This window comes from Pempheris klunzingeri, chromosome 3 (genome assembly GCF_042242105.1).
Source record: "Pempheris klunzingeri isolate RE-2024b chromosome 3, fPemKlu1.hap1, whole genome shotgun sequence".
Lineage (NCBI taxonomy): Eukaryota > Metazoa > Chordata > Actinopteri > Acropomatiformes > Pempheridae > Pempheris > Pempheris klunzingeri.
The window spans coordinates 6,836,740-6,856,564 of NC_092014.1; the positions used below are offsets into that span (position 1 = coordinate 6,836,740).

Below are 19,825 nucleotides of genomic sequence, written 5' to 3' on the forward strand. Positions count from 1 at the left end.
ACACGCTGTTTTGTATGTAAATCAGGACAGTTTGGTAAAACTGAGTCTGAGACACTAAAAAGACCATTATGTGTAAGACATCACAGAGATAAATTGGATGAACATGCAACCAAGTCCACTCAGTATGCAGTCCAACTGTAAAAAAATATAATATAAGACATAAAATGTGTTTTGTCATTTCTTAGGATACAGTTGAGAGCATGCTGCTGTCTCTCTCAGATGATACACCTCGAGGTATAGACAAAGTTGGATGGAAAAGTAATTAAACTTACTGCTAGGCTGATAAGTCAAAATTCTAATATGCTTAGTGGATCCTGGCCACAAACAAAGACAAAAATCCAAAATTTAAATCCAAAAACTGAGGAGCAGATTTTAAAGCCGTTATTACCTACTGGCAGTGCTTGTTTTTAATCAAATCCCTGATTATTTTAGAACTCTACAAGAACTGCTTTGGCGCATATGACTGATTAATGGTTAATGGATGTGGATAGCAGATGCTTTTAGACTTCAACACAGCGCTTGATTTCACTGATCATTCTTGCTTTCAAACTTCAATGGAATAGTTTCTCCCTTTCAGTTGTTCCCTAGGTACAGAATTATCCTTCAGTGGGTGCTTCTCTGATATCAGAAATAGTCGCTAAGGAGTGGATTGTTTCTGGCAGAGGAGAGACTCTGAGCTAATTTGTCTGCAGTTGTTATACAAGTGGAGGAGGTTAGGAGAACCGAATAACTTCTAACACTTACAGTATAACGATGTTAAAAGTGTTAAAGAAAACATCTGGTCGGACCATATTCCTTATTATTTGTGTGATGAATTGCCCAAAACTTTCTTTCACACCTGTGCATCATCATCATCTTCTATTATGTGAAATAAGGTTTAGTCACGTGACTTTTCTTGAGACCAAAGTCTTTAATAAATGGGCTGAATGCCTACACATTTCAACTCACAGTAATCATCAGGGCAAACAAGTGAAAACAAGTAGCAGCTCACAGATTTACCAAGGTTAGCGTCAGCTGCCAGGCAGTCAGAGTACCACTGGATATCTGCTGCAGGTTCTGTCAGTAATGAGGGTGTGTACATGGTTAACAGGCTTCAATGTTTTTTTCCCTTGCCCAGCCAGATATCTACTTGCCCTAAGTCAATTTTTCGTTGCCCGTATACAGATTGTTTTATTTATTAGTGTTGTCAAATAACAACAAATACTAAAGTTAATTGTTATTAATGTTTAATCTTAATTTATGTAATGTAAACAAACAAGCACAAGCACAAGAAAATGATGATGATGATGATGATGATGATGATGATGATGATGATGATGATGATGATGATGATGATGATGATGATGATGATGATGATGATGATGATGATGATGATGATGATGATGATGATGATGATTTTATCATTTAATTCAAATTTACAGTTTAAGATGATGTTTAAAAATTAAGGTTGATTTTCATTTCAACATCAACCGGCACCAGGTCTCTGAGCTTGCGTAGTTCATAGTAACGTAAGAGTTACTGCTCAGAGTTCTCCTCAGACAGGTAAAATATCAACATGGCAACATGAGCTAATAAAAGTGAGAAGTTCATTCCCAAAATGGCTCTTTCTCCTCAGGGTTCAGTTTCGCAGCGTCCGACCGTGAGCAAACCACAGTCTGCTTTAAAGTTTGTCTGAAGTCTTTGTCTACTAAAAGCAGCAGCAGGACTAATTTATTCCAGCATCTCCAACAGAGGCACACAGCTGAGTGGGAGGAGAGTGTGGCACTGTGAGCTGCATGAGACAGTGGCAGCCCAAACACACAGGTTATATTTGTGGAATAATTTGTTTGAAAAAAAAGAAAGAAATTAAAGTTGTAAATCAGGTGTGATGAGATATGTGTTCACAGATGTGGAACATAGATTCTGAGTTGGTCCTGGTCCTGAAGATCCAAAATGTTTCTCTCTCTCAGTTTCTTTAGTTTTTATCACCACTTAGACATTTCTGAGGCCTCTGTACCTACAGCTTTGAGTGAGTCCATGCTACATCCATGGTGCTGTTTATGACGCTTGGCTGTGGGGTAGTTTCCTGTATGAAAGGCATGTTTGTGCTCAGCAATTCTGTCTTTCAGTCTCCTATTTGTTCTCCCCACATGAGGCATTGTAGATGTTATACTACACAGGTGTACTGCATTTAATGAATCCTTTCATAGTATAGATTTTATTTTTGTGTACATCCTTGAAGTTGTTAGTTTATTGCATGGTGTCACAATGGTTACATCGACCACATTTGAAAAAGCCTTGTGGTCTACGATCAAGCCAGGTGCCCATTATGTCTCCCAGCAGAAAGCTATGACCCAGCTTGTCTCCTATAGGAGGCGCTTTTCTGAACTAACTGCTAGTGCAGATGGAAACACATTGTTAAGGAGTGAATCACTTTTTTTTGCTTTATTTTATTTGCTCTAGTGTTGCACTGTGCCACAAAGTTAAACTTTTATTGTTCTTCTGATTCCTTTTGTTTCTGATACAGGAGATCCTGTCTTCTAAATTACTTAGCTGTAGTGTGGGCCTTGTTAATAATAGTAGGTTTGTAGCATCTAGTTAGAAACTGTCTTTGCATGTCTTTTGCCTTAGCTTCAAAATCTAGCTGATTGTGTTAACTTTGGTGTATTTGTGTTTTTACGTGCCAAGATGAAGACTGCGAGTTGAAATGTGTAGGCACTTAGCCCATTTATGGAAGGCTTTTTCATTTTTGCAAAGCAGGCATTTTTTGGTTATGATTTATAGATCACAAAGCCAAGCAGAAGTCTGGCCTCTTTGTCTGTTCTACTGGTCTCATGGCGCGTCCCTGGAGCCAAAGAGCACCTGTTTTTTTAAACCAACATTTGTGAAGTAGCACTCCTTAGCTAATCTATTGGCATTTACTCACTCGGCACTTGATTTTTCATACTGTACCTCAAGTGCTAACCAGTGGTCAAGGGCTGGTCAAGTGCTGCTGAAAACATTTAACGGGCCTTTAGCTCTCACAAAAGAGAGCACCCTGACAAGTCCAGACTAAATAATACAATCCAACAAATTTCTTACCCAAATATTCTGCAGTGATGCTTAATGTAGCACGTCGGGCAAGGAGAGCTCATAATATAAGCTGTAGGGTTCTGCCGATTTAGGCTAGCAGTGCGTTTATCTGGTCAGGGCAGCCTGAGCCTCACTTTTCTTTTCAATCAATATGGGCTGATATTAAATCATGCCTTTAAACGCATATTACAAAAGTTTAGTATTGATAATGTTCTCCTTGTGGGTACCCAGTTGGCTGAGCTGTAGTGCATTCCCCCGAAGGAGTAAAATGATCAAACTGTCCCTGCAGTTCTTTCTCCATCCACCTGCATCGCTATCAGCGTGTGATACAAGTGTTGCAGAGGGTATACAGTATATCACTTATGCCACCCCTAGGACTAATACTTAGAAATAAGGTTGAAAAATTGTGTGAAGTGTTCTCTTAGTCTTCAGATAAGAGTCTATCCGAAACGATTGTTTAGAGGGAATAAAGGTTACACTACAGGCTGTGTTCAAAACAAATACTGTATTATTTAGCACGAGTGCACATAGGCTAGTGCTCTGTGGGCTTTTTACTCATATGGGACACAGGGGGGAGGTCGGACGGTGTGTGTCTGCATGTAAGAGCAGAAACTGATTTCAGTTTCTGGCAACTAGAAAGTAGAATTTACTGTTGATTTGACAAACATCTGTTGAACCTGCTAGACTGAACCCCCTGTATCTATGTGTGTGTTTGTATGTGTATGTGGGGTGTGTGTGTGCATATAATGCCAGTGTGAATTTGTGGCTGTGTTTAACTTCTCTGCTGATGTCAGACGGGACTTTGATCCAACTTCTGTTTAAGTTAACTTGGTACTTGTGTGTGTATGTGTGTGGCTTCATGTGCCTGTGTGTGTATATATGTGTGTGTGTGTGTGTGTGTGTGTGCGTGGGTGTGTAAGTGTCTACACTCTAATACTAGCCAGAAAGACTTGCTGAGCTACGAGTTTATGTGGTGTCCTTTAATTGCCCTGGAGGAAAACAGTGCTGTCTAGAAAGGATTGTTTGCACTGCACGTGTGTGTGTGTGTGTGTGTGTGTGTGTGTGTGTGTGTGTGTGTGCGCGTGTGTGAATGTACATAAAAGAAATTTACCTGGCATTAGCAATGCACTCCAGTGTGGCCTCGGTGCCTGCCACCACTGTTGTGTCTTTGGGTCCGATCACAATTGCCGGAGCCACAAGTTCTGATTCAGGCTCTGTTACAGGGAGAGAAAATATGAGAGGCAGTTAAAGCCATAAATTACACACAGCAGCATAATCCCAAACAAAGACAATACACAGCACACACAATAGTCTCCCACTCATACTACTATGCATTTTTACAAGTGCAAAATCACAATTTCTTTCACTCTTCATGATACTTTTTCGAATACACAACCATATACACCATAAGAGTGCCCTTTGTTTTATTTTATCTAACGCTGGGCAGACGCTGTATGCATTTAGCCTTATCTTAACTCCAAATTGGTCGTCCTAGGCTAATTTCATCATCCGCCCCGAATCCGATTTTGGTAATGGTTGGACTGAGACTGTTCAGTGATAAAACTGAACTTCTCTGCAAAACAGGTGCACCGATTGTCTGCATTTTCCAGTCATCTGTGAGTCAATATTCTTCTTCTTTATTCTCCATTCAAAGAAGAATTATCAGAATAACACCACAGTTTTCTCTTTTATCTTGTTTAAATAATACTATATGTGAACTGGCAAGATAAAACAAAATCAGATCTATGCTCATGTTCAGTGTGAGCGACCTTGTCGTGACCGGCCGATCACAATAGAGGCCGTAGCTTTTGGCTGTGCAGAAAGACCAATTTGATTGCATCCAAAGTACAAGATTAATTACATTTGCACAATGTGGGCCGAGCTTAACACACGTACAAATATGTACCATGCAAATGTACATTGGAGAAAACGATAGTATATTGTATGTGAGGAGATTGGTAAAAAGTTCATTATAGAGCATTATAGAATATGAAATAATGATAAGAGAGGATAATAGCAAATGACAATAGTGTGTAAGAGAGAATGACAGGATAGATGCTTGAGTGTCAGTCTGACTGAAACGAAAGAGAATTTGAATGAAACTACTTCTAAATTGCTATTGTCTCTCATCCCAGACATATTTTCAGTCTCACACACACACACACACACACACACACACACACACACACACCATAATTCTCTCTTATAAACAACGGCTACGATGATACAGAGTATAATGATGTATTGGAGACAGTATGATGTGCGTGTGAGTTACAATGATAGTGTTTAGAAAAGAGTACAGTGGTGTGAGTATGTGAAGGATGATTTATAGCCTAAAAGGTGTGTTCGAGAATAGGGTGGTGTATGTGCAAGATTATGATTGTGTGCAAGTATGATTTATGGTGTGAACGGCCTCTCATAAGAAAAGGACACACAAGGATTATTATCAGTTTGAAATGTGTAACATCTGCTCAGAAAAATAGTTTAAAAACAGTAGTATAGGCCACTGGAAAACGTTTTTATCATTTCTTTACAGAATGTAAATTCTTCTTCTTTACATGTAAGTGTTGTGGCTATGTGTGTGCCTGTGTATGAACATGATTGGGTTACCCGTGGATACACTGTATAACTGATGAATATGTAGATTTTCAATAAGGGAGGAGTAGGGACTACAAATGAACAGGCAAGGTCTGATAGGGGGTGGTGGGGGGAGTTGGGGTGTAAGGAAGGGGGGTTTGGAAGGGAGGCAGGGGAGGCGAGGAGTGGCTTTGATCTCCCCTTTGAAGGGAGGAAGGAGGAAAAGGTGGTAATTAACTCCCTGCTCTTTATTCCTCTGTCTCATTCTCTCTCTCTCTCTCTCCCTCCTTTTTTTAATCGTAGAGAGAGAGAGAGAGCTGAAAAGTCATATCCCACTGTCACACAGAATAAGATATGCGGGAACGGGAAGACAGGCAAATGATAGCACACACTCTCTCTCTCTCACACACACACACACTCTCCTCTACTGTCTTGACACCTACAATCACTGACGCTCTAACTCAGGGTAGAGGTTGAGTCATTAATGGGGAAGATAAGTGAAGTGACACAAAAAAGAGAGATGGGAAGTAATAGCGCAGACTCTATCACTCTCAGTTTCTCCCAATTGCTCCCTAACACACACACACACACACACACTGTATATACACACACACAAAACCATTTTGTCTTTAATTTCATTGTGCAGACAGCAATATCTTGCACAATGTCTTATAGTTTGAAAGGTTTGGTGTTGGAGAAGCATAGATGGGTAGCAGGAGTGGGTAGATGATAGAGTGATACAGAGGTATGGCGGACAGGCAGAGGTAGATGAACAGCGGAGAGAGCAAGAGGAGAGTGGTCATTAGCTGTCCAGTGTGAGAGGCAGAGGTCAGGCAGGGACTAGTACCCATCAGTGGAGCCTTAATGGCAGCGGCGACCGCCGATAATGAGCCGAGGGGTGTGTGAACCCAACCTGTTAACTCGGGCTGTGAGGGGAGCAGATAGACAAATCAGGAACACCTGTATGACAAGGGAGAAGGCGGCGGGAAAAGAAAAGGACTCGGAGAAGAGAGATAACAGAGAGTATATTTGTCGATGGGAAAAGTGTGTGTGTGGGGGGGTGTGTGCAGATGGTCCTCTTCTTCGCGGAGTGACAGACGAGATGGTAGAAGTAGAGGGGAAAGCAAAATGCCATATGGTTGTGTGATCTGCGCTCTTCTTTTCCCTCTGTCAGCGTGTCTAACATCCTCTTTCTCTGGGGAAATCTCTATCATTTCATCTCGCCTGTATCTCTCATTCACGACTGCCTATCTTCCCTCCCTTATTCCCTATCATCCTCTTATCTCCTCCTTTTTGTTGTTTAAACAGGGATTATGAAATTAATCTTCCTCAACTTAAACAAGGAGAACTATTCAAACTGGCAGGCAGTGTTATTATACCCACGCATGTGTGTGTGTGTGTGTGTGTGCGTGTGTGTGTGTGTGTGTGCGTGTGCGTAAGCTATGGCAGCTAAAAGGCTCCCTGTAAAGATTCTACAAAGAGAGTCCAGAAGTTTAATCTAACTCTATTGGATTCCTCATTTAGCAAATGAGAAACACCATGTGGCAGAGAGATTGAGAGTAGAAGTGATGGAGGGGAGGGGGGCAGAAGAAAATGCAGGGAGGGCTGTAGTATCACGAAGCAATATCACAACAACAACTTGGGGCTGAAAAGATTCATTAAAGAAAGAGGGATGATAAAAAGAAGAGCTGTTAAAGCGGTTGAAAATAAATCAGAATAGATGAGGATAAGGAAAAGGTATTAATTTAGTGTGTCTGGGTGTGTGCACATGGATGTGGATATAATTTAGCACCAGAGAGGCAATGACGTATTGTAACGTTACAATGCTCTTGTCGATGCAATCATTGCTGATTGACAGTAAAGTGCTGCTGAGGTGACACAGCTGTGTGGAGGTGTGTGTGTGTGTGTGTGTGTGTGTGTGTGTGTGTGTGTGTGTGTGTGTGTGTGTGCGCGTGCATGGTATTCAGATGGAGGCAGAAAAATCCCAAATTAAATCAAGGATGGGAATGACAAAAAACAGGGCTGGTAAAAGGATTGGTGTGGCTCTAGGGCAGAAAAAGAGATGGAGATGGATAAATAGAGGGCGAGAGAGATAGAGGGAGAGTCAGGGAGAGAGAGAGAGAGACAGAGATGAAAGGCTATTCTATCCACAGATTAGAATGTAATCCCTCGTCGAATGGATTCTCTCAGATTACAGCGTGTTCTCCTATTAAATCTGCCAGTCACTCCAAACTCCCTATTGTGTCAGTGAGTCAGTCAGTGTGTGTGTGTGTGTGTGTGTGTGTGTGTGTATGATCTGTCTATGACTGGAGATCTGTGTGTTTTAAGCCTTTCAGACAAATCTCTGCAGAGACCTAGAGAGCAGAGGGATTGGCTGCGGAGTGAACGCACACATCTCTTTGCATACACACGGACATACACACACACACACACACACACACGCACAGGAGGAGGCTGGTGTTAGCTGACTGTGTATTAATAGAGTTGTCAGATAGGTGTCTGCAGGGTTCACAGCCAACTAACACATATCACACTGAGACCACATAGACAAGGGAGGGAAAGTTTGAGAGGAAAAGGAAAAGGAAAGAAAGATGGAAGTGAGGGACACTGGAAATGAGAGGTTAAAGAAAGCGGAGAGCTTTTTAAAAAAATATTTTTAAGTGTTTTTTTGGAGGGTATACAAAAATAAATGGAGAGGAAAAGGTGATCATTTGCTGATCTCTCCTGAGAATACTGCATGTGTGTGAGAGTGGGGTGAGTGTTTGTGCGTGTCACTGCGCTCATTAATGCTGCATGCTGACAGCTAAGTGTCATCGTCTGACTACACTTGCCTTAGAATGCCAATATAAAACCACAAGCCAAGAAGTGCCACGCGCACGCTCACACACACACACACACACACACACACACACACACACACACAGGCACATGAAGCCACACCACACCAAGAGTGGAGGATCCAAGCCCCAAGGGGAGACAGACACAGACAATGGGAGGCAGTGAGAAGACCGAGAAAGATGCCCGATTTTAAATATTCATCTCTTCCTTCAGCTGCCAACCCCTCTATCTGTCTCTGTCATCTCAAGTGATGGAAGGATGAGATGGAAAGAAAGAGGGTAAGAAACAGTAAGAAACAGGAAACATGTAGCAGTAATGGAGAGGCAGAGCAGGAGTGAAGCTCTGGAGAGTGCTCAATGATTATTTGATTAATTTAGAGTATTGTATTAGTTGCGGTTTTTTGGCTGCTTGACAAAACCCACAATGACATAATGAGGTAACATTTCATCATCACTATACTGAGATAAGGGCGTGTGCAATTGCTTCATGCCTGCAAACTTTTTTTTTTGGTAAAGTTGGGAAGAAAATATTATATTATATTATATTATATTATATTATATTAAATCTTTTTCCCCCATTAATTGTGAAGATCGTCAACACATGACAGTGACGCATGACATTTACACAGAAATAAAGGAACTTTACAGCACAGCAGGGCTCAATCACTCCCAGTTCTCTGCGACTCAGTGGTTGCATATCAGCAGAAATAAACACTCCTCTGGCACCTGTAATTACTTTGACCCAGTCTGAATTTGCAGTGAGAGGCTGCTTGAGTGTTAAGGGGACAAACACTGACATCTCAGTGTGCTTCAGCCAGGCTCAGGTAACAGACGCTCAGGCGATGCTGTGGGGAGGTGAGCATGTCGGATGCAGTGGATGAAAGGTTGCCTGAAGAAAGTGATGCCTCAACACCCTCATGGCACACTCATCTCACTACATTATCCTTATCCTTAACTAACGCCTTTCATATAGCACCTCTAAAGCCCCACCTCTACCCCAGCACCCACCTGTAGGCTCAGAGTTAACGTTGCCCTCAGTGGGAAGTTATTATCGTCACTCCCCACTCCCAGTTGTGCTGAGCTTAGTGATTACTTGTGGGGAGTGCTGAGGTCAGAGCCTAGACCCCAAACATCAACACTGGCATAATAATCCATTCCACATAAGTTGGCTGACTGAACTTGGACTAAACAGTGTCAAGCCTCAAGTTTTGTGTGATGTAGTCCTTCATCCCGTGTTGCTATAATTTAAAGGGAAAGCAAAATGCTTTTCGGTTGCCAAAGTGACGATGCTCGCTAACTATCGCTGACTGAAGCATAAGCAAAGCTTTCCTTGTAGTATTTACACTTCTGCATTTACGTTGTGCCTGTGTCGAGGCAGCAAATAGACTAATCATTGTAATCATAATTTTATTTCAGACACATAAGTCAATAGATAGATAACTATAGATAGACAACAATGATTTAGTCGTCAATAGTATGACATTAAACTCAATCCCAAAAAGAATGTTGTCATAATTGCTCGAACTAAAGAGGATCAAAAGCAAGATTTTCCTTCTTTCTTTATGGCGGACCAAGCACTAAATGTGGAGGAAAAGGTCAGATATTTGGGTCACATTATCAGGAACGATCTATGTGATGATGACGATGTCTTGTTAAACCCTTTTTAGAGTCTACTGCACTCCATTCTATACAGCACATTTGCGGTGCACTTATAATAAAGCAAGAATGAAAAACCATAAGGTGGCATATAATGATGCATTCAGGTTCCTGCTCAAGGTCCCGAGAGGGACAAGTGCAAGTCATATGTTTGTGACAAGGAATGTTCCCACTTTTCAAGCTGTATTACGGAATTTCATTTACAAGTTTATGTGTAGACTAACTGATTAAAAAAATGTAATCATTACGGCTTTAACTGAGCCCACACACAGTGACACAAGATGGTACTCTGTTTTTTTTAGAAAATGATTTACTGCCTCAGCACAGGCACAATATAAATGCAGAATCCATATAAACTATAAAACTATTATGCTGCCCATTATATAAACTATTACTACTAGACTAGCTTGAATAGGCCATGTTGACCGAATGAAGTTGTATACTTATATATATATAGTTGTATACGCTTTGTACTTTGTAAAGCACTGTGAGACAACTCTGTTGTGATATTGGGCTATACAAAATAAATTGAACTGAATTGAATTGAAATTGAATTGAATACTGAACCACATACTCCACACTGAAGGGATCATGACAAATAACTGTAGCTTTGCATCCTTAATATAAACCATCAGATTATTTCACCATAGTGTCCAACAAACAGAGCCTTTAGCAGGCTGACCTTGGGGTTACATGTATTCAGCTGTAGGTTTTTCTCACTAGCTATGAGGCAGGAAGTATAGTGAAACCACACTGGAGGAACATCTTTTACAGCATGTACCCACCACTACTGCCAGTGTGACCTTCAGCAAAGCATATAGCCGAGCAGCCCTTAGCGTCTACCCTGTGGTAGGAGCAAAGGGTCACAGCAATATTTGTCTCTGTTTAGATAGAGGGGGGGAAGAAGAAGACAGAGATAAAGAGCAGGGAAGATAATGTAAATGTTAATGGGTTCTTTACCTGTTGACCCACGGTTCTTCTTGCCAACTGTCCATCAGCCAAAGAGAATGAGATGAAAAGAAGTGGGACAAAAGGGGAAAAGGGGAGTGGGGGAGAGGGGAAAGAAAGAGATATAATTTAGATTTCAAGTGTTTCCTCAGGGTGCAGCAAAAAGACACATTTAGCAAACACACATTAAAAAAGCAAAAAGAAAATACAGGCATTCTCAAATCAGCAGCTTTAAGGCGCCTCAGAGAGACTCCTTCCCTGAGAAGGAGGAAGAAAACAAATACAGATAGAGCAGAAGACAGAGAAATGGATGAGAGGAAAGAAGAGACAGAGAGGGAGAGAGAGCGGCATGTTATCATGGAGTCCAGAGGAAGACAAGCTGTTTGCAGCCCATCCATCAACCGCCAGCTACCAAATTTTGTCTCTCTCGTTCACTCCTTTCTTCTCCCCCTTCCCCCCTGCCTCTCTCCCTGTATTTGTCATAAGTCTGGAGGTAGCAAGACTGTAGGCCGCAAAAAATGATGGCATTGACATTCCACTGGCAGAAAATCTACATTCACTATTCATCTATCAATACAATACCCCTTCACGCTCCTATTCAGCCACTCAGCCTCTCACCAAACACTTGAATACTGGGTGTGTGTATGTGTGCAAGCATTTCAAAATGAATGTGTGTGTGTGTGTGTGTGTGTGGTGAAAAGCGTGTGTCAAAGCCTTAATTTAGATTCTGACGTATCGCATCAGCATCAACGCAAAGTTTGTTTTTGGCCTGTGCGACGGACACACAGATACACACATACGTTGTACAGGCAAGTGATGAAGAGTGAGCAAGCTATCTGACGAGAATTGATTTTAATTATTTCTTTTTAAAATAAATACTAAACTGTGTTCCCTTCTGAGCGCAGTCTGTTCACAATGTATCGGAAACTGTAAAGTAAAGTGCTCAAAGTTGGCACTGAATATCTGACCAGATTCTAAGTGATTCTGATTTAAATCACAATCTTAGCCTTTATATTACTTTGACAAAGTTCTTCTATCACTATCAGAATAACTTTCTCTATGGCTGCTTGTCTGAACACAACAATAACAACTTTGCTGTTGTCAGGTTTGTGTGCTGTCTGTGAGTATAAGTGCCTGCACCCTGTCAAAGATCAGTGGCGAGGGAAGAAGCTCTGTTACACCAAGCGTTTCTGTAGTTCCCATAACAACAGCAACAACGCCGGGGTTACACAGGGTGACACACTGTGGTTCATCGCTTCACATCAATTCCTGGAGTCACATTCTCCCAGTTAAACTTTCATTCATGCCTTATCAATTATTCAAGATTCTAAACTTCATAGTTCTGAACCAGGACCTTCAGTTTTTGGATCAAGTATCTCATTAAAAATAAAGCTTGGCCACAGCTGTGGTGTGTCAGATACCCGATATTCAAAACTTGGATTGGTAACAGGACCAAAAATACGAGACCTCTCTAATACATGCATGTTTATATCGAATAAAAAAAAAAAAACGAGGGAGAAAGTATGATGCACAGTCCAAAACACTGTCCTCTAAAAATAAAGGCACACTGCTAGAAAACATTTATTATGGAAGCTACCTACCTGATTAAGAACAACAACACATTAAGGTACCTAACAAATTCAAAATTCAGGGATCACATTGGTTAAACTAGAGCACAGCTCTTGTGCTCTTAAGTCCCTGTATTGGGAAGACTTTTCTTTGGAGAGTCTAAAAGGGGGTCAGCACACACACACACGCACAAATGCCCACAGACACACAAACAGAAACACACAGGCTTTGGTCTGGGGGGCATACAACTCCGCATGTGTATTCAAATGATGTGTCATACTGAGTCATCTTCAGTTTCAGACGGGAACAGAGAAACAATGCGGACATCGGGACAACAGAGAGAGCACGAGCTGGAGTGTGTGTGTGTGTGTGTGTGTGTGTGTGTTCACGACACAACAAAGCATCTGACATCCATAGAGCTGATTCCACTAAACACATTTTCTAGTAACTTTCACTTCACTCACTGTTTCCTGAGCCCTTTGAAATGCCTTGGATCATTAGCCGTCTTAATCAATGCGTTTATTGATGTGCATTTCACAGCAGAGATAGCCTAACTACTGTAGGGGAGTGATGCTTTCCTGATCCAACTCTTAGCCTTGTATTTATGTAAAACAGGCCACCACTCAGCATCATGGTTGATATTAATGTGATGTGTTTAAAATACAGTTTGAGGTGATGTGAAAATATTAGCGTGTGCCTAAGTGCGTCTCAGCCTTGAGTATGATTTGTATTCATGAATTCACTATTGTGCAGTCGGCAGCCTGAAGGACCTACAAACAAGCAGGTCACCATGTCCTCTGTGTGTGCTTGCCACAGTGTGTATGTGGTGAGTGTCTATTTGTGTGAACACAGCAGAGAAGTACAGTATTGTGTGTGTGAGTGTTGCTGCTGTTCAATACAACAATTATGTGTGCTGTACCTGTCCTTTTGTGTCTGTAAAGGCTGTTGTTGCTATGTGTGTCATGTCTTGCTGTGTTACCAGCTGACCCGTGCAGGTGTTGACCCTTCAGTCGCCAGCTGTGGGTCACCTATTTGCCCCAGCACCCCAAACCCCCCCCCCATCCGCACACAAACAGCCCTGCGGGGCCTTTCCTTCCCTCCTTCCATCTACATACAACCAGACACCCCTCGCCCTTGGTGACAATCTATTCTCCCTGCTCAGCCTCGATTCGCCGTCCCCATCCACCCACATCTGCATCCACTGTCACATTTCCCCGAGCCAAAGAATACTTTTTTAGAAACACGGTGGGGTCTTTTCTTTCTCTCTCACAGCTGTTTTAAACCCAGAGTTCAACCTCAAAACCCTTACCATTCCAATTTACTCTGTCAATCTCACTCTCCCTTCACTCTGTTCCTGTTTCTCGCTCTAAAACACACACACACACACACACACACACACACACCTATTTGAAATTCATATCAATGGCTATACAAATGTAACACTCCAATTTCCAATTCTCACACATACATAGAGAGAAACACAAGGGCTCATGAACCCCATCTACACACTCACACACACACACAGTTGTGTCCGGTAAAATAATAAGCCAGTTTTGACCTCAGACCTCTGAGAAATTCCTGACGGACTCAAGTGATAAAATTTCGTAGTGCGTTTGCTTCCTCTCCTCAGACCGAGCAGTCTGTCACACTTTGTAAATCTGACCAGAATTGACGAGGGCTATCATTTATACACAGAGTATAAACAGCAGTGAGCAGGATTTCATATTGAATGTTTTCACACAATCCTACACTTTGCTTTCTTGAGTTTGAGTCAAATCTGGGAAGGTTACATCTTCCTGCTGTCTGCCTATCTGCACCAAACGCTAGCACCAGTTGACCTTTCCAATTGTCCATGTCAATCATTACCCACACACACACACACACACGCACACACACATGTACAGACATACACAGCCAGTATGCACAGCCCAGTTTCCCATACACATACAGGTAATGGTTAGTGTCAATCATCCTTGAATGGAATCCCAAATGCCACCAGGTTTTGACATTCTCTTTGCTCACTGTCTGAAATAAAAAAAGAGCTTATCCCTGCCTTTCTCCTTCCTCTTCCTTTTTCTCCAGCGCTTATATAATTTGTGCTCTGCTCTCTTCTCATCCCACCACTTCAGACTTTAGGCTTATTCGCGCCCAAACAGATGCCTGCACTCAAATGTGCACTTGAGATAGAAATCCACAAATCCCTTTTTAAACATTACCTCTTATCACGTCAAGAATCGAACAAAGAGCAAAAAAAAATGACTTGATGAATATAAATGTTCCACTGAAATTGATAAACAAACATCCAGCCATAGAAAGAAACTGCAGAAATACGCAGGAAATGGAAAAAAAAACCTGAGAGTGCCATGTAACAAAAATGGAAAATACATGTAGATGTTCAATTCATACTGTGAGACTAATGATGGCATGAAAAAAGAAAAAGATTTTTCCAATTCAAAAGAGGAGTGCTGCCTCTGCAAGTTTGTGCCTCTGATAAGAGACGGAGAGGAAAAATAGGAAGCCTCTGATCCTGTAGGAGAAATATTAAAAGGCAAGAGAGAAGAGGTGAGGGATGAAAGACGTGGGGAAGACAAGGGGAAAGTTGGAGCCAAAAGGTGGGGCTTTAAAAGGCAGTGGTGTGGTGCAGCTGTGTGCTCATCACCTGAGGGTGAAATACCAGATGGGGAAGGGACCAGGAAACACAAGAAAGAGGAGATGCATCATTACTAAATCAGTTTGTTTCCCTCTTTTTTTCTCTGCTTTATCCAGAATGCTGCAGGGTAATCCTTTATCTCACACTCCTTCTTCATTGTCACCCCTTCTTCTGTCTTTATCTCTCCAGCTTTCTACTATCACTTCTCTTCATCCCACAGATTTGGAAAACTGGGTCTCAGAGACCCTAAGCATAAGTAAATAAGGCTCATATATAAAAGAATGCTGAATTTTGAGTACCTTCTTTAGAAACAAGTGGTAATCCATCTAAGCGTTCAGTTCTCCATGTTTTGCCTCAGCTTTGACACAGTCCATTCATTTATAACATGCCAGAGAGTGGAGGGACGAAGCCTGGAGGAATGTGACGGATCAGTGGAGGGCAACATGTCTTGGCTTTTCCTTGGGCACTTCCTTGAAGGCTAAAACACTCACTCACAAACCCACAGTCTTTGGAGCAGAATCAAAATGTAAAATACTGTACTAAGAATCGATTGATCCCCTTTGATAAAATCCTTTGAAGAAAAACCACACTATATTACACCTTTACAACATTGTCACAGAATACAGTATATAATCAAGGAGGTTATTATCAATTAGCCTAATCTAATTAATTGAATTAATCTATCTATTATTTCCAGTTATGGCAACTTAACACTTGGATTTATGGCTGTTTGAGACTAAAGTTGACAATCAAATCTACATCAAACTGTAATGTGCGTCCTCGTCATTCGTCTTTAAAAAAATAAAATAGTGCATGTCTATCAAAACATTCCCAAACCTCGACATGACCCTCTTGAATTGTTTTGTTGATTTGTCAGATCAAACGTCCAAAGCCCCTAAATAGTGAATTTGCACTGACACAAATAGAACTGATAAAACTGAAAAAAAAAAAACAGCAAATGCCTCAGTACAGAAGCGAGAAAATCAAATTAGCAAATCATTTGCTAATTATTGCTCAACGCTTCCTGCTGTATCTCGCCTGAAATATTTTCTGCTTATCTGAATGCGATGCTCATCTCATTCAGGTGTATCTCTTGTAAAAGTATACTAATTGTCTGCAGTATTTAATTAAGCTGCTTGTTTGCGTCTTTGTGTGACAAAGAAAAGCAGATTTCCTTTATACAATCACTTCCACACCGACTGACACGGTGTCGGCACAGCTGTGTATACAGTAAATGTAAAGCGATCGCTCATGTGGGCAAGAACAGTTAGGGTCTGTGTCTGATTAATGGCTTAATTGATTAAGTGGTTAATAGATTGATTAGTCAAGTCTGGCTATAACAGATTCATTAGAACAGTGATAGATCAGTGAGATCTGGCTGCAGCTGTTCCGCCTGACTCCGGACAGCACGGCCTGGTAATGGACATTATCTGTCTGTCTGTCTGAGGATCACAATATGTCCACATGCGCACTGCTGTGTGTGTGTGTGTGTGTGTGTGTGTGTGTGTGTGTCTGGTATACGTGAAGGCTACACACATCTCTTCTTTTCTTCAATCACTCCAAACAACGAGACAGGGGAGGAGGAAGAGGCGGGGAGGTAAGTAGGGATGAGGAGGAAGGAGGAGAAGGGCGGTAACTATTTTTGGATTAAAGGCCCTGTTGATCTATTCCTGTTTTCAGCATCCCCTCTCAATCTTCAACTTTTACACTCTGCCTCTCTGTCTGCCTCTCTATCCATCTCTATGGTCCTCAAAGATTCCCCAATTTCGCACTTGCTTACTGCTCGCCTCTTTTTCTTTGACTTTCTGTGGTGCCCGATTCCTCTCTGTCCTCATCTCCTCTCTGCTCGTGCTCATCCCCCTTCTGCTTTTTTAAATCTCTCCTTCTTCCACTAATTCTTGTTTGCCCTGAGACTCTGATAAAAACTTTGCCTGACGTACACTCTGATAGCGAAGGGGACAAGAGGACAAACACACACACATTTATGTATAGCTGTGTGTGCAAATTTGTAGAAGGGTGTGTGGAGCATGACGGTATTTTAGCAAGGCTTTAACAAATGAAGACACAGACACTTTCAGATCATTATATCAGTTCAGCAGCTAATGAACAAATGGGATATTTGTGTGCTTATGCATAACTGAATTTCCGTGTCCATCTATATAAAAATGTGTGCATTTATTGGTGCGAGAATGTGACACATTACTGGCTCTATAAATCTCATTATATGTACTTAGCTTGTTTACGTTGCCTTAAAGGGTGAGCTTGACGGTTCATTCTGGACCTTGGATTTATCACTTATTAAAACACCTACATGTCCGTGACAGCTGGGAAACTCCATCTGCTGATAAAGACCATGTGATGCAGTCAAGCGCTCTGGAAAAAGTCGGTAAGTTCTCTTTGAATTGAGATGGTTTTGTCAGTGTCAACAATGAACTCCCCGCTCAATCAATATGTTTTTGTTTGTACTCTGTTTTATGTTTCAACCATTAGACTGATTTAGTAAGTAAGTCAGTATTGGAGAGAAGCGTTGTCTTTACAGTACTTTGCTATGTACAAATACAGTGCTGGACAATAAATTCATATAATATCAATGTTGTGATATAAGATTCAATATCATATGGAATCTAATTATTGCAAAATCAAGAAATATTTAACACGGGTCTTAAAGGATACTTAGCAGCTACAGTTTTATGCACAAAAGTCGATCATTCCACTTTTCTTTTTTTTATTAAACTCATTTTACAACTTACTTTCAAAATGTTCACTAAAACCCCAGTAGTTATCACAAGATTATGTTTTGGGGCATGTTCTCGCTGTGCTTGTGTGGGTTCTCTCTGGGTACACCGGCTTCCTCCCACAGTCCAAAGACATGCAGGTTAGGTTAACTGGTGACTCTAAATTGCCCGTAGGTGTGAGTGTGAGGGTTTGTCTGTCTCAATGTGTCGGCCCTGTGATTGGCTGGTCACCAGTCCAGGGTGTACCCCTCCTCTTGCCGAATGTCAGCTGGGATTGGCTCCAGCCCTCCCGCGAACGTTAAAGATAAGCCATATAGTGAATGGCTACTGTAAGAGCTGACTTCACATACACTGTGGACAGAAAAAGCCTCACCTTTAACAACAATTTTGTCATCTACTGTGTCTGGCTATCCTCCTTTGTGTTGTAACAGCTTATTTACTGAGGGCACGAGGGCATGCAAACGAGTGACAGTGGAATTTATGAATGCCATCTGGTGGAGTACAAGGATCAGCCTGCGCTTGACCCATGCTTATGGGATTTTGGATAAAATCCTATGAGGAATTTATTTTATAAAATAAAATATTTAGGTTTGTTAAATATCTGAGTTTAGTTATTAACGGCAAATTGACTGTATCTATGTATTTTTAAGAGCTCTGCTTTGTTTGATTCTCATTGAATTTGTCTCTCATTTTCACACTCACACACTGATTGCCTAATGATTGGGGTCGGGGGTTCGTTGTCCTGCTCAATGACACGTGTGGACAGGAGCAGCCAACCCTGCGATTAGTGGACGACTTGCTCTACCTGCTCAGCCACAGGATCAACTGAATTTACATAAAATGTACAAATTCATACTTAATGTTTATCCATATCACTCACCCCTTACACACACACACACACACACACACACATACACACACATGCTACGTCAAGCAGCCAATGACACAATCACCCCTCGCTCTCTGCCCCCTCCCCTCTGCCATTGAACATATTTCCCCTTCCTCAGCACCTCATCATCTCTCTTCTTATTTATCCATCCTTTATCTCTCTTCTGTTCTTTAAATCCAATCTTTCCTTTGCTGCCCTGCCTCATCATTCACCGGCTCCGTTTTCCTCCTCAATCTCTCTTTTTCTCTTCCACTTTTATTGCTTCAAATTAACATCTGCTGACTGGCCTGCTACTCCAATAACCTGTTACACCCAGCAGGAAGCACTGACACACAGAGAGACAATCGGTGTGTTCGCATGCACAATGATGTTTCATTTATATTCGGGATAGTCTGAAAACAGTTTTTGAAAATCCTGAATATAGTTAGTATGTGCTGATACAAGCTGGCATATGAACAGCGTATCCCGTTGGGTTGCTCGGTCTGGAGTCATGAAGCCTCACACATTTTCACACAGTGATGAGTATCTAAATAAGGCACCACTACTGAACACAGTGGGAAAACTGTAAAACGTCTGTCTCCATGTACACCATTTTCAACATGAGGCCTCAGCTGGAATAAAGCTCCTATTCAGAATATTAATGTTCATGCACGCTTACTGGCTAACACACACACACACATACAGTGTCTCGGGTTGTGTTGTGTATAGGGAGGTGGCAATAAGGGACATCTGTGTGACTGACAGGATCATTAAAACCACTAGCACCGCGCTACTTATCTGAACACTTGACATCCCATCCAGCATCCAGTGTGTGTTTCGTGTGTGCTCTTGCATTTCATGTCCTTAAGGCAGCTGAGATGGTATCCCTACCTAGTATTTATCTGGAGATGTGCATTAGTCAGCGCCAATGGTA

At 41.6% G+C, this 19,825-nt stretch overlaps 1 protein-coding gene across 1 annotated transcript in view; it reads right to left on the reverse strand.

Annotated features, from left to right (window-relative positions):
- LOC139225692 (protein sidekick-1-like) overlaps positions 1–19,825 on the reverse strand; it is a 213,790-nt gene that overhangs the window by 76,043 nt on the left and 117,922 nt on the right. Inside the window, exons 6-7 of the mRNA XM_070856523.1 lie at positions 11,082–11,108; positions 4,163–4,265 (exon numbers count right to left, since the gene is read on the reverse strand). Coding sequence (XP_070712624.1) covers positions 4,163–4,265; positions 11,082–11,108 — 130 coding nt within the window. The remainder of the gene's footprint in view (positions 1–4,162; positions 4,266–11,081; positions 11,109–19,825) is intronic.